General features: G+C 33.9%; 1 protein-coding gene across 1 annotated transcript in view; it reads right to left on the reverse strand.

Moving 5' to 3' along the window:
- The window catches only part of TMPRSS15 (transmembrane serine protease 15), a 138,461-nt gene continuing 121,767 nt past the window's right edge, over nucleotides 1–16,694 (reverse strand). The window contains exons 22-25 of the mRNA XM_045568726.1: nucleotides 9,805–9,986; nucleotides 8,147–8,242; nucleotides 4,973–5,112; nucleotides 1–1,056 (exon numbers count right to left, since the gene is read on the reverse strand). Of these exons, the coding sequence (XP_045424682.1) occupies nucleotides 901–1,056; nucleotides 4,973–5,112; nucleotides 8,147–8,242; nucleotides 9,805–9,986 (574 nt within the window). The 3' untranslated portion in view covers nucleotides 1–900. The remainder of the gene's footprint in view (nucleotides 1,057–4,972; nucleotides 5,113–8,146; nucleotides 8,243–9,804; nucleotides 9,987–16,694) is intronic.

The following is a 16,694-nucleotide window of genomic DNA, read 5'->3' on the forward strand; positions in this document are numbered from 1 at the left end:
AAGTGAAGCAAATTCATTTATTACACATTTTTGGCTTTCAAATGGCAATTCAGCTGTGTCTAAATAAGTTTTTCACATGTTAGAACTATCCACTGTTACACACATCAATCAAGAAAAACATCTGTAATAGTTGCATTGCTTTGATATGTCTGATGTTTTGGAGACTTAAAAAATACTAGCTTGAAATAAATGGAAAATATGCATAATCTAGGTAAAAACTTATTTGATATAAAATGACCATATCAGTTAATTTGCGTTTAGTTTGATGCTAGAATGATATATAGACTTATGCCTATTTCTTATTTAATTAGTTTATTTGAGAGTAATGTCAAACAAATTTAGTCCAGGTCTGTGACATGAGCTTACAATAAATATTTTTTATGAGTGGCAAAAATTTTAAGGTTATGCTTAATTTGAAATAATATGTGTTTGGATTAAAATCAAGAAAACTATTGAGATTCTGATAATAATAAGCTAAACTGGAACTAGACAATTTATAGTAGTTTATTTTAGATAATAAATACTTTGGACAAAACAATTTATTTCACATCTTTTTCTAATTTTGCTCAGCCTTTATTAAGTGTATGGTGTGTGCTTTAAAATAACATCCCTTTAAATGAACAGAAAATGATAAAAATGATGATTAAGGACAAAGGAAATTATATCTGTGAAGGAATAGCTATTCATAATGAAATCAAAATGCATTTTTTTTAAAGTTACTTTGTATTGCAAAGATTAATTTTATTTTTGTTTGTTTTATTTCCCTCTAACTTTTTGGTGGCTTAGGAATAAAGGTTTTTGGTAACTTTTTAATTTTTTTAAACAAAATTCTCAATTTTTATGATCCTTAGAGTAGAATGGGAAAACTACTTGACTTTCATGTTTGGTTTAAGAAATGCTCTAATATAGAAAACCTTGTATCCATTCTGTGAGCCCTGTGACCCGGACATACACCCCTGGCCGATTAGGCCGTGCACATTGGTATCCAAATGATGTCACACCAGCAAGGAACCATCTGTTGTCTTCTTGGCACATTAATGGTCCTCCTGAATCCCCCTAAAGAGTGAATTGCAAAATAAAATTGTAGATACGTGGTCAATTGATATACATATATAAGATTGTTTTTAGTGAATCTATTCAAAAATAAATATTCAAAAGTATGATTTAATTGCAAGTCATCTGTATATTGTCTCACTTTCACTCTAGGTCATGAATGAGAACCCTTTTCTCCCCAGTAAGGAATCAGAGAAACCATGATAATGAAAGTATAATTTAGATTTTTTTTATGATGCACTTTTGTAATAAGAGTTTTTCCACTTTAATTATGGCATTTTGATTGATACTAAGAAATTCTCTAAACCACAACTATGAAAAGCATCCCAATCAAAATATATATTAAAAGTCATTCATTTTAGATCTAAGTATCATGAAGGACTTTGTGGAAAAGACAAAATTATTCCACAATATGCTCTTCAGAAAAATTAAAAACTCACACACAGTGTTAATTTTAGTTCTTTTAGGTAGGGTTAACTATTTGGCACTCAACAAACACCATCAGATTTGAAAAATTTAGCATTTCAACTAAAATACGCAAATCTATGATGTAATTTCTAATGATAGGAACATGTGTTTTCATCTGAGATGAAAGAAGTGTTTTTAGTTTTCACAAACATTATAGCAGATCCTAGTAGAATCAATTACATGGATTTTATTTGAACAACTTCTGTATAATGCAAAGATAATGCAAACATATAGTATCATTAGTTAATGACACAAAATTGACAATTATTTTCGCTGTGTTAATTATGCAGATATTTTTAATTAATCGTTTTTTATATCTATGCAGGGATTTTAAAGCTTTCTATATTTAAAATCACTGGTATAATAGAATATTTCAATCCCAACTCAATGTTAGAAAATATCCTGTGAAACTTTTTGCCGGATTCTTTACCATCTTTGGGTACTATATTAAAGGGGAAAAATGTGATCTATCAGAGTACCTTTTTTCTCTTTGATACTGAGGAACATAAATTGTATTGGCAACCACAGGTCACCGGTATTCTATGTGTAACAAATGTGTTCAAGCTGTTTGGAAGCAGGAATTATGATTTTTATTTCTGCATCCCAAACCCTTAGTCTGTAATATGGGTTCAGACATATTTATGGAACAGTGTACATCCAAGGCTCAAAATGCATTTTATATGATTTAGAAATCATTGAAAATAAACTTTCACTGCTTGAGTATTTTTAGAAGAATTCATTTGGCAATAGACAAGAGGATCCAGATAGAACACAGGTTTTAACTTTTCTGGCACATACTGGGTCAGTTGCAGTTACGCAAGGACACTGCAGCAGGCTTGTTGCCTGTCTTCTGGGAGGTCTTTCAGGTTGGGAGACCTAGGGCTGTTTCCATCACTTCGCATCATCTAACTACACCACTTCAGTTAGTTATGTATCTTCTCCTTGCCTTAATTTGCTGATTAGTTCAACGACGGTATTTCCTTCTTCCACTATCTCAGAGGTTTATAAGTACTTCAAAAACATGTGTGAATGCCTACGACATAAACTATTAACCTCAAATTTACATTTCTAGTTAGATGATGTATTTATAAATAAAAACAAAAATCACTACTTTCTTTGAATACCTGGGTGTAAGGGTTGCCTGGTGACCATTTTTGTTTAGAACGTAGTTCTCAAACCTTAGTATGCATCAGAATCACTTGAAGGACGTGACCAGACACACATATTTAGGGCCCACTTTACAGTTTCTGATTCCACAGGTGTGTGATGGGACCTGAGAATTTGCATTTCTAAGAAGTTCTCAGGTGATGCTCATCTGCTGGACTGGAGGCCACACTTTGGAAACCAGGGATATAGAATATGGCTCAGAATAGTAAGTAGAGTGTCATTCATTGAGTTTTATGTAGAGAGGACATTCTTCAGCCACTGGTCTAGACAACTACCTCCAAAAGGCAAGTCTTTGGTAAGCCAGAAGACATTCAAGAAGCTGTGAATGACCTTGTTGTGCATTCCTTGTCATTATAAGGCTAAAAAAATAACTCATTCAAATAATGTGTTAATAATAACATGTTCACAATTTTAAATAATGCACTCCTCACAGTTACTCATCTTACAAAACATAGTAATAAAGTTGAACAAAGAAAATCATGTGAAAATCTGGAGTATTGATTACTCAATTAAGATAATGTTATATTACACAAGGTTTTGCCTTGTGTGAGAGCTCTCTTACTTGCTAATGAATAACAGACTCTGTAGAAATTAGGGCCAACTGCAAGATTTCAGCGCTCTGGCATGAGTTAATGGCTTAATGTAACCCTAACATCTATAGCATCAGCCATCATATTTTCTGCCTAGTGTGTGAGGTGTCTGCTACATAGTCCCCATTAACTGTAATTGAAGTTGTACAGCAGATTTCCCTTCTGCACAATAATTCTATAAATCTCCCCCTAAGTGGCAATCTATCTTACTTTAACACACTTGTCATTTTAAAAGGGAACTACAAGATCTAAAGATAAATTTTAAACAAGAAGAAAACTATCTGATTTGTCTTAAATTTGCAATGTTTATCAAAGTAGAATCAATTTCAGATTAAGCTGGGAGTTTAATATGACTTGAAACATTGATTTAACATATACAGATTATTCACCTAATATCTGTTAAAAAGCCTTGTCATATATTGTTATTATGACATACATGTGTTAATATATGAAACAAGCTGTTCTGCTTTAACACAAAACCATTTTTTCATGGTATTAATCACTACTTCTACATTTGAAGATTGTCTGGCCAGTAATGCTATCAGGTTTAATCTAATCCAGTCCATTAGGAGTTAATACATTAATATTTTGTTAATTTTCAAATACAAAAAATGTGCCAGAAAATTTATTTTCTACACCTCATAAAAAATTGTCAATATTTTTGAGTTCTCATTTGGTGTCTTAGGTGTATCATTTCATTTAAACATCTCAATAACCCACAAGTGATTTGCCCAAAGCTTCACCAATAAGTGAGGCTCACTTAAAGCCAGGATCAAACAAGAGTAGTCTGAACACAGAATCCATGCTATTAATGACCACCTCCATGCTGTGCCTAAAAATTAATTAAGATTTTAAAATATAGCAGAATTTACTTTTTATTTCTTGAGTATAAGTGGATTTCTTTGAACTAATAAATAGATGCATTATTTCTAGGTGGTAAGATGTTTCAGTGAGGGTAGTATATGAGAGAGAAGTTTTTTTTCTGATGGTCACTCAGGTGAGAAGCTATTGACATTTCAAATTTATTGGAATATTTATATTAACACTGCAGCAAGTTCATGCTATTACATCTATAAAATAAAATGTAAAAGATAATATAAAAATTCTAGTATAAGAGTTCCAGAGCCAGGGTTATGCCAGGCTATTGAGTAAGTTCTTCATTTACTTCCCACTTGGTTAGCTATAAACTGGCACTAAGTAGGCTATCCAAGTTGTTTTTCATCTAGAAATTACTTAAGATCACTGGACACATGGACTGTATTCTAAATTCAGAGTTGAAATTTAGAGGCCCATAGAACAAATTGGCCCTCAGACCTGTTTGTTTGAAGTTTGCACAGGGTTTAAAAGAATTGGAAATTTGAAAACAAATGCTTTTAGGTAAGACGCTCCCTTCTGTCTCAACCCAGACCCATCACATTTTATTTAAGCTAGCTATTTAACACATTCAAATATTATACTTATTCTCTCTAAAGCCATCTGATTTGTAACTCTTGCCTTTAATATTAGTTTTGTTTCTAATGCTCAGGTCCACTCAGGAGTACTATGCGAATAGGCAAAAATAACAGTTTTGTAAAAGAAGAGGTGAAATTAAAGGACCTTGATGATTTCTCTACTTCCAAATTATTGTTAAGCGATGAAATCATTATATAGCAATGCTTTCTGAGAGTGAAGAGTGAGCAGTTTTACATATTTACCTGACAAGTATCTATTCCTCCTTCTTCATAGCCTGCACATATCATATTTTCAGTAATGTTATATTCTGGCATCTGTTGTTGGCATTTCTCATTTGATAGAAGAGGAACTTCAGCTTCTTGCAAGACATTTGCAGTAGGACCTGCTCAAAATGGATATTGCAGTCAGCCAGTCAGAAGTGATCAACATGCATCCTTGAATGAGCCACCATCAGTCTTATTTATTCCACATTTCACTCTCATCAAGTACTGTGTGTGTGTATAATGGAACTAAATACTAGACCTTGCACTTTCAAGCATATAATACGGCTCATTTGTAGTTTTTGCCAAATGAATAACAGTAAAGAACTTCTTTCTTCCCCAAGGGCTAGTAGGAATGGTGGATTAGACTAGATGGTCTTTGGGCATCTTTAGTAAGTTTAAACAGTTACAGTACTGCTCATGGGGGAAAAAAAAAAGCCCACCAACACAAAGGGTTTCATTCATGGAAATTAGCAGCAGCTCAGAAATCCAGAAGTGCTTTTCATTTGGCACCTGAGGAGGTGCACCCTCCCATATAATGTCATTCAGTGTCTTTGTGGTGCTGTGTGAGTGAGCAGGTGCACATTGAACAGAGCACAAAGCTCAGATGAACTGTGCCCTGGTCTAGGGACAATCAGCTTGTCATCCACATGCAGGTGAAGAGAAAGGAAGTACTTATTAAGCAGAGTGTACGTCCCTCCTTTTTACAAAATGATTCATCCACTGGAAGAATGAATCTCTGTTAACTGAAATACTAATCCCAAGAGGGATGTGCAACAAGCAGGTGTCTAGTGCCCAAGAAAAGGTATGTGATAAGCACTTTGTAATAATTAGCATTTCTATTTGGTTCCTCAGTAGAGGCAGAAAGTTGAGGGTAATTTAGTACATTTGACAGTCTGTGTTGTTGCAAAATTGGATGTGACCTCATTTCCAGCTAGGTTTAATCTATTCACTAAAAACACTGAAGAAGCAAAAGTGTGTGTGTGTGTGTGTGTGTGTGTGTGTGTGTGTTTAGGTTCAAGGCAGTATATACATGACTCAGTGATGTGTTGGTAAATGTGTAAGAATTGGATCTCCAGAAAACGTGAAAGCCCCCATGTGTCTTCTCATTTGACTGGTATAAACACTCCCACCATGCTAATTTCAAGGCACCAGCATGACAGAGAACATGGAATGCATATTACTGGACAACTTTCCAAGTCTGACAATGGACTGAGTTAAGAAAATGAATGGGAGAGACAGAAATGGATGATAAAATTTGCCATCTCACTCTTATCCATCCTGTGAAGATCAAGTTTGGGCTGGTAGACTTCAGTTTTATAATAAGAACCAAAGCCATTTTTGCTGCTTGTCAAGGAATTAAAAATTTGTTTGGTAGATAATAAAACTCTTTGGTAAAGAAAAATTTGAGCAGTGTCCTTTTATTTAACATTTATTTGTCAACCTGATTTTCTCTGATCACAATTGAGAATACTTACCCATGCCCCCCAGCCCTCCCCCCCCACACTTCGGTAATTTTACGTTTACTGATTGGCTTCATTTACCCAACTAATATCACCATATTTATTCCTAGTGAGCAACATGTTCACGGTTTTCCTAACTAATTAATTAGTGTGATATACTCAAAAGGTTTCATAAACTGGGATCTTATGAAAATAATTATATAGTAATCATAAGGCAAAGTTCATAAAACTATCAAAATTGCCATAACCCAAGAAATATTTAAACATGACCTTGTCATTTATTCCTAAATGAAATTGATTTTAGATACAGTTTTTTTTTTCCTGTCTCCATAGCCCTCTTAGAGACTTTTTAAAGTCAATTAAATATATGTCTTCAGTAACAATAAGTAAATGTTAGCTGCATTTACTCAGCTTAAAAAACAAACAAACAAAAAAAGATACACTTCCTATGGAATAAAGAGTCTGAAATTTTGTTATTGTATAATTTGGTTTTTGAAGAGTCTACACTGTGGTCATAAAATGTCTTTTAGATTGAAGTCTGAAAGCGAAAATATCTATCTAGGAATCATTTTTACTGTGTAAATTTCAAATTTAATAAATCATGACATTTTTCAAGTGGAAGAAATATAAGAACATACAGTCTTTGACTTCAATACACTTAATGGACCACAGACATGAGGCATTTTCAGCAGTATAATGTAACTGCTGTGGTAAACCTTTGTCAGAATCATCAGGCAATCATTTGACTTAGAACTTTCTGGGAAAGGATATTTGAGCTGTGAGTACTTTGATTCTGAGACTCTGTACCTGTCCCACAAGATTCTATGCATTTTTCACCTCAAATAAAATTAGGACTTTTAAACATCGTGGCTATAATTTGTTGTGACTATAGAGGTCAGCTCCTTTTATAAGACTATAATGCCCTTCGTTTTTGCTTTATTATTAATGAGTGGTCAAAACTCTGCCCTGGATGGGGCATTCCTATTAGGAATCACATAGCCAATGAACCTTGTGGTTAAATTCAGAGGATATGAAGTATTGGAATACTTTTTTTAAAAATCATGTTCGATTGTTTTTAATATGCATAACTTTTGTGTTTGGAAACATGCTATTAAATGATCCTAAGAGGTGAATGGTATTTCAATTTATAGCCCTCAATGTAAAATTCATGCCATATCTAAGTCTTCTTGTCAGTAGATAGAATAAGGATATTGAAGTTAGAAGGGATTCCCTTCTCACTTTAAAGAATATGAGTGTGAGGACTTTACATTATAAATAGATTTATTGATTTGGGAAATGTGACAAGTAATAATTTGGCTTTTGATGAAACTTTATGTGCTCTATAAAAATAAATTTTTGTTAACTGTGGTCATATTCATTTTAATAGATATACCTTTTCTCTTTATCAGAGTGTTTATAATACTAAAAGTAGAAATTTAATTTGGGAGACACTTGAATTCCCCTTTAAAAGGATTACAGTTTTATAATATGCTCTATACAATGTAGAGAAATTTTTAAAGACTATAAAAATATACAACATATAAACATCAGCCTGACAGTGCCTTTAGGAGATATTGCAAAAAATAATATTATGGTGTAAAAGTTACAAAAGTGTTGAAAATATTCACAGGATAGTGAAATAGCATACTTTTTACTAGTAGGCCTTTTATTTCTTTTGAGTCTGATAATTTACCTTGATATATAACTCTCCCCCAGCCAGCAATAGAACACTTCTTTCCTGGAGGAAAAACTTGATTTTCTTCTGGTAAACAAATAGGTTGTATATAGTCTAGAAAAACAAACAAAACAAAACAATCAAATAAGCAAACAAAAAATAAGAAAAGACACACATGCATTTCTAACCAGATTTAAAAATCAATCATTTTCAACATTTAATCTAAAAATCTTATATTTTTGTTTTATCCTGTGTGAACAATTTTAGATATCAATCTTAGGGGAAAGAGGCATTTCAGAGCAGCACTTCTTTGACAATGGATTAGTACCTCCAATGGCCTTTTAGGGTCTTCTGTGAAGTCTCTTAATTACTTTTCTATGGTATAAATAATGTTTTATTCTGGAGTTAATTGTTTATATTTTATTTTTAAATAATCAATAGAAAGTGGTGTCAGTTCTGTGAAAATCTTGACAAGAACGATTTTTAGGATAAATTAAGAGAAACTTGGGCAAACATTCTGAGGCTTTTTTGATTTTCCCCAATTATCTCCATGTTAAAAAAGCTTTTAGGCAATTGTTTTATAGGGCACTTATGGGAGCATTAACATTGGCCACTGACTTTTAAAGCCTTTCTGCATCAATTTACAAGCTACCTGACATCATTAAGCACCCACTACAAGTAAGACCCGGGGCAGACACAAAAATGAATAGGATACAGTGCCTACCCTCATGATCAGGGCTATACAACTAACCATAGTAATAGTCTTCCTTTAATAAATGCTGTAATATGTGAATACAGCAAATTCCATGTGAACAAAGAGATGGAAGTACTTCCTCCTAATTGGGCATTGGAAAAGACTTCAGAGTAAAGGTTGGAATTGAGCAGAGCCCTTCAAGATAAAGTTTACTTTATCAAGTGATTTTTTTTGGTACATATTCCGAGCATTTGTAGAAAGTTTTTAATTTGCCGCTCTTAATATTACTGAATCTCCTCTAAAAAACTTTATTTATGAATAACCTAATTCTTACTCACTTTACCCTTAGAACATATGCTCTTCTCTCAGTTTATTGGAAGAGAGATCTGCTTTTCTTTTACAAGAGAAATAGAGAAGGCATGCATAATAACATGACCTATTTCTCTGTGCTGCTCCTTTGAGTTTACTCTTGCAGAGGACTCTGAGAGTTTTATTTTACTGATTCTTTATAGAAAGTTGAATTTAAACACCTTGATGAAAGAAATTTAATATATTTCCCTCCATTCCCCAATTCCATTAATGTTATAAAGACGGGATGGTTACTAGGTACAAAAATACTGTTAGCTAGAAGAAATAAGATCTAGTATTTGGTAGCACAACAGGATAATGATGGTTAACAATAATTTATTATTGTATCAAAATAACTAAAAAAGTAGAATTGAAATGCTCCTAACACAAATAAATGATAAATGCGTGAGGTGATGGATACCCCAATTACCCTGATTTGATCATTATGCATTGTATGCTTGTATCAAAATATCACATGTACTCATAAATATGTATGACTACTATGTATCCATAACAATTAAAAGTGATATGATTTATGAAACAAATTATTCAACTTTTATAAATTAATGCATTGATACTGATATTTCAAGTCTAATTTTGAATTAATTTCATAACTAAAAGTGATTTATTTTACCTGTGTAATTCACTTTAAATTCAAGATGCATCATTGCAATATCATTCTCCCTTCTTCGTTTATTGTAAAGTGGGCTTATGACAATTTGATCTATCGACAGAGTGACTACTTGAGGAGAAGTCAGATTCAATGTCGTATGCAGACCTAGGATTGCTGTCCACTTGGATGGCTCTAAATTTCTCCTGAAGATTGTAATAAAGAAGTATGAGACACTCTCCATCCAAAGAAGTTACTTTTTGGAAGATTTTCAAAATAGAAATTTCAGAACTATATGTTTCCATCCTAACATGTTTCTTAAATTCTTCTGTAAAAATAGTCATTAAATTTTTATTTTCCTCATTAGATCATAGAGGAAGCCTTAATTAGTACTAATCTCTATCACTTCTCTTAAGCTACCTTTTGATCTCTAGTTTTAGGTAGATTATGGTTCTCAACTCTGGCTGCACATTAGAATCACCTGTAATGCTTTTAAATAATAATGATACCTACTTAACCTCAACCCCCAATCCTAATTTAATGAGTCTGGAATGGACTACCAAACAATTTTAAAAATAATTTTTAAATTAAAACTTCAAGTTTATGTACATATATGGCTAGATTTGAGAACCTCTGCGTTAGGTCATATTCCACTGTAGAAATGGTGTCAGGACTTCTTCAGACAATTGTAGCAACTGTAGGAGTAATGGAAGGGCATACAGAAGCATTTTCCCATTTAGGGGATCCTCTAATTCACATAGAGCTAAGGTAAGCAGTAAAACCTATTATGATACTTATAGTTTAATATATTAACTTGGATAATTTCCATATATAATGTTGGTCATTGATAATACACTGGTAAAGGATAACACTTGTGTTATAAAACATATTAAATTGGGTAGCCTGTTATAATTTGAAAGTGTGCAAGGACTTCTAAATGAGCTATTGCCCTGGAATATCTTCAGGCCAAAGAATTACCAGCTGGATTTAAGCCAATTAATCCATATTCACAATGAATTCAAAATTCAATGACTGCAATTGATTCAATTCTTATTCAATAGGCAGAACTATTGATTCAATTCTTAACAGCTGCAAATGCCTAGTTTAAAGTAGTATTTAAAATATTAAAATCCAGTCACCTACAAATGTTAGTTAAGTTATTTTACATCTATCTGTCTACCTTTTCATCTACCTATTCATCTCTTTGTTTTATTTCCAAATTACAACATTTGGTCAAGGAGCAGTCATCCACAAAACCAATGAACACCCAAGTATCCACTAAGCATCCACTGACAACCAGACTGCACTAAAACTTGATAAAATGTACCTAAGTGCTTTCTAACAACAAAATAACTCCCGTCTATGAAGAATCTACTTGGTGTCAAGTATAGTAACAAGGACATTGACTGCATCATCTCATTTAATCTTTACCACAGTGGAATGAATTTTACAGTCAGAATAAACTTGGTGCTGACTGTTTAAATCGTAGAGGGAACACTTGAATTGGGACTGTCTGACTTTAGAGTCTACTTGCTTCAGCACACTGGGGTGTCTCATACAGCTATGGGCACGGTTCTGTGGCTGGGGTTGAGGACAGGAAGGGAGACTGGGGGTATGGGCAGGAGGCAGAGACATTCCTTACTGTTGGGTTATGTGAACCCAGGTAGGGGAGGAGTCTCTGCTCCTAGTGATTGGTGGTAGTTCCTTAAGTGGCCTAGATGCTGAGCCAGGGTGTTATGATGATGCTGTAGAGACCCTATTTCAGGGGGCCTTCCTGCTTTCCCTTCTCCAGGTCAGAGGAATCAGTACTTTGGCCATGTTTGGCATACTGATAATGTCAGACATACTGACTGTACCCCAGTCCCACTATGCCCTCAGACTCTCCTGTCTACCTTGGCCTAAACAGGAAGAGTAGATAGAGTGAAATCTCTTCCCTGGAGTCCTATCTCTGAACTTCTTTCTCTATCATATGGTAAGTTTGTTTCCTAAAGCTCAACTGGTTATAGTTTTGACTTGACTAGCCTGCCTGTTAAGACCAACAGGTAAGAGGCAGTTATTTTATTTTAAGAATTGTATTTTTTTACTCAACATTTAATTTATATATTTATTCAATATTTATAAAAAATAATCTTACAACTGCTATACCATGTGTTTTCTATTTTGCATTTCATTATATTTATTCATATATTATATTTTTCATTATAATTATTCATATAATCAATGAATATTTTATATTAATATTTATAAATTTATATATGTATATAATCTATGTAAATAATAGTTATATTAATGATATAACATTTAAATATTAACTATTAGTATTTTCTCAAAGAACATATGAGACAATTATATAGATTCTAATTTGAAGTTAACAGAGTACATATCACTATTAAAAAAGACAGGATTGTCCTTTAAATGTTTTCTACATATTTTATCTTCAGAATCTATCATGTAAAAGTTCAGAAAGGTATATACAGTTTACTTGCAATAGATTTGAATCAATGTTAAATTAAGGCAATTCAGAAAAAAAGTAGCTAAACTCCCAAATTCTTGTCTCTTTTGTGTACTATGCTCCATCTGAGAATTAACAAATATAATTACTGATACGAGAGAGCTTGTAGCTAACACAAAGTTTAATAATCACCATTTCCTGTTGTCATTTTAAGGTCTTTAGTAGAAAACCAGTACATGAACCATGAACTGTGAAGATTAAATATACATGCTTCAAACATTAGTCTAATTAAATGCATGTTAATCTGACACGTTCTTGATTATTTCCAAAATTGTTATTATGCTGCATGGAAAATAGCCTCTTTTTCATGTTTTTATTACTCCAGCATCTGTAAGTAGCACCATGGGTAGGAAAAATCCCTCAAATATGTATTATTTACATTTCTCTCTCAAATCCTGCTTCACAAACCTTTCTATGTCTGTGCACTTAACTTCCCCAACACAAACACAAACCAGCATAAGCACCACTCATACTAATACATCCTACAGCAATTTCAGAGCCTTTTTTTTTGGTGGAAAATGACTAACAAATACAGAAGTTATAGCCAACAGTTCTCAAATTTTATGAATCATGTGACAAATTTGCTAAAAATTTAGATTCCTAGTTTTCATCTCCAGGAATCCAAATTTAGAAGGTTGGAGTGGGACCCAAGAATCTGTACTGTGTAATCTCTGTTGGCATATTGAGTAATGCAATAAACCTTCCTAGCTTTCTTATTTACCCAAAGCTGAGAGACAGGGAAGAAAGCCTTCTGAGAAATCATTTTAGATGAAAAAAGGGAACTTATTATGTCTTTAAAACCTTCTTGTCTCAAAGCATCTACATTCTAGTAAAGAAAGGAAGAGCTATAGGGCAGAAGATAGATGGGCGTGGGAGGCAAGAACCTCCTAGTTGGTAAGCCCCAGTCCAACAGACGCTAAACATGGCAGAAACAGGACATCTTTAGTTTGGGTAGAAGAGGTTGGTTGAATTCCTGATGCATTTCACCTTTGCCTGCCCTGTGTAAGCAAAATGTTTATTTCAGGAGCAAGGGAAAGAGAGGGACAGGGTGGGAGGGAGTAGAAAGACACACTCCTGACCTTTATATCTTTAAAGTGTAGTTGCTGGCACATAGATGCTTCACTGCACAGGATGTACCAAGGCCATCCCCAATCCATGTTGCTTTGTGCTGGTTCATAAACAACTTCACTACTCTGGGTACCAGGATATCCATTTGGAAGTGGGAATTTCACCATAGTAGCAAGTATATATGATAAGATAACTATGATAGAGCAACACAATATGCTAAAAGGAAAAGAAAATAAATGGTAGTCCACAACTATAAATTGAAATTTCTTTTTGTTTTCCACTTACTAGGGTATTAGAACAGAAACCTCAGCAAATTTACCCATTGCTAACACTAATGTTTACTCCCAGAACAGCATTTTTGGTCTCTATTATTATTCTCCTCTGAATAGAACAAGGATTCCTAGGAGGATAGCCAGTTCTAATTTTTAAGGCAAGTAAAAATTAGAATGCTTTTGAAGTATAGTGTTGTTTTACTACCAGATGTGCACATGGGTGTTGATCAATTAGTTCCAATTTAATAGTGAGTACATGTTGTATTTGTTTCTCTTGCAATACTTCACTTAGAAGGGGGGATGGGTAAATACACACCTAACGGGTACAATGCACACCATATTGGTTATGGGAACACTTATAACTTTGACTCAAATTGCACAAAAGCAAATTATGTAACCAAAATGTTTGTACCCTCCTGATATTCTGAAAAAAATATATAGTGTTGACAGAAAGTAGGAAAGTTTTCAAGAATATCAAGGGCAATTCTGAAAGAACAAAAAAGCCAGATTAAATGGGATAACATGGGCCAAGGTTTAGCAGTTTCAGTATCATATAATGATCATCATAATTATCCTGGTTGATAAAATAGGTTGTTTATAAAAGACCATGTGTCTACCCGTAAATATGAACTCAAAATAATAACTCCAATTCAAAATCAAAGTAATGAATAAATATATGAAAAGAGAGATGGGTAGTCATTTGTAGGTGACTTGGATTTTTAACATTTTAAATCCCACCTGAAACTAGTATTTACAGTAGTTTACGCAGAAAGAGAGTGATGGGAGCAAGAGAGTTATTTTGGATGCAGTGGTTGGAGATAGCATCACTGAACAACTAGCAATTTAAAGAACACCCTAATAAATGAAGGAGAAAGTTGTACAAATTTCTGGGGAGGTAATAGCAAACTCTAATGCACTGGGATAGGCTTATTCTAGAAGTCCTGCTGCTGCTGCCCAGAAAGTCATTGGCCAGAGTGGCAAGAACAAGATTGGAGATACAGCTAGGTCTCTGGTGAGGACCCAGGAGGCCATGGTAAATGGGATTACAGACCATTTGGAGGCTGGAGAGCGATATTATCTAATCAGGCTGCTGTGTGAAGATGACACTGTTGAGTGCAGCAAGAGTGAAATCGGGAGACCAGTTAGAAAGAGACAGCAGTGGCCCTAGGAGGATCTAATTAGTAAGTTCTGATGGTTAGATTCATCTGAATTTGCTAATGATCACAGATAAGGAGTAAGAAAAAGAGAAGAATTAAGAATTTGAATGTAAGTAATGGTGAGTTTTGGTAGCATTGAGATATGGAAAGCAGAAAGAAACAGCACTGGAAAGGGAATAAAAGTTCTGATTATTATATATTAAATTTGGAACTTCCTATTAGACATTTAAAGTGGTATTGGCCAGTTGGCATGTGGGCATGTGAATCCAGATTTTAGGTAAGTCAAAAACTAAAATACAAATATGGAAGTTTTCAGCATACTGGTGATATTCAAAATCACAGCAGTAGATAAGATCATTTATGGAGCCAGTGTAGACGAAGAAGAGCAGAAGGCTGAAGGCAGAGCCCTGGAGTATTCTAATATTTAGAGCTTGAGGAGAAGAAAAATCTGGGGAAAAAAGACTGAGGAAGAATTGAGAGTGAAATGAAAGGAAAATCACAAGCGCATGGAGAGTCCTGGAAGTGAAGTGAAGAAAAGGGGTTCAAAGATGATTCCTTAAGTTTCTAGGAATGATTTGCCAGATCAAATAATGCTGAGAATTATTTGGCATATTGCTGGTTTTCTGTACTTGCTTTTCTTTCTTATAATTATACAAATAAATGCAAGCCTATACTTTAAAAACAGACTTTACTTAATAGATTAAATAGAAATACTTATATATGAGAAATTCTTTTCCTTACTCATAAAAAGGAATACAAATGAAACATGTCCTAGTCGCTCACCCTCCATTTACAATACAACTGCCTTTTGCATACTAAGGTCACTGGGAGTGTTCAGGAACAAAACACACCAACAGTAGCCGTGAGCACACAAGATCTTGTTTACTAAAAAGCAGGATTTTCTACAAAATAACTGGCCTGTATTAAAAAATATCAAAGATAAGAAAGACAGAAAGGAGCTATTCCAGACTGAAGAGGATGAAACAGATGTAGCATCTAAATGTAGTGCACTGTCCTGAACTGGCTCTTACATGGCAAATATACAAACAAAATAAAGGGTGTATGGTTACCCTACAGATGAGGAAACTGACAGAGATACTTAATTGCTTGCCTGTAATCACACATGTGGTCAGTAGCATATATAGGATCAAAATCCTGGCCTGTGGTTCAAAGTCAACCTTGCCCTTTAAATGACAGCAAATGGCCAGGCTTTTCCAAATCCCTCTTTCAAGGTTGTAAAAGGAGAGAACTCAGTGGCAGAGGATCAGAACAGGCACAGGGATATTTAGGATCGTCCAGGAGCACTGAGCCTGAGGCTGCAAACCGAGTGTTGACAATAAGATTGGAAACCAAAGAGCTGTTGAGTCAAACCATTTTACTGCCTGCAGGTTAAAACACCTGGAACAAGTTTACACTGAGGACAGGCGTTTGTGTAGCATGAGTTCAATAAGTTGCTTGGTATGAGTTATTCTTTTTATTAGGAAATTAAGCTTTTCACAGCAAAATTAGGGTTTTAAAAAGATAAAAACAGACAGTATTAACATATTGGTAAACATATTTTTGATCAAACTATCTAAAATAATATCAGAAGCTTTCTTGCTTTGTTACAGATATGAAGTAGATAGTCAGAAAACTCTTGGGTGCCAGAGAAAGAAAAAATAATTCCATTGAATGGCTAAGGAAAATAAAATGCAAGGTTGGGAAGGGTAATTTTGAATTTGTCACAATTCTAGCAGTACAGCTACCTTTGTTTGCTTGGGTTCAAATTAAAACTGTGTGAAAAGACATTTTATGTCCTATATGCCTGAACATGTGTTAATATTAGATGGAACTGCCTTTCTGTTAATATTTTCTTCAAATATTCATGGTTTGAAAAGGTATGATATTGCTGTCATTGACCTATAA

Source organism: Lemur catta, chromosome 1, assembly GCF_020740605.2.
Source record: "Lemur catta isolate mLemCat1 chromosome 1, mLemCat1.pri, whole genome shotgun sequence".
Classification (NCBI taxonomy): domain Eukaryota; kingdom Metazoa; phylum Chordata; class Mammalia; order Primates; family Lemuridae; genus Lemur; species Lemur catta.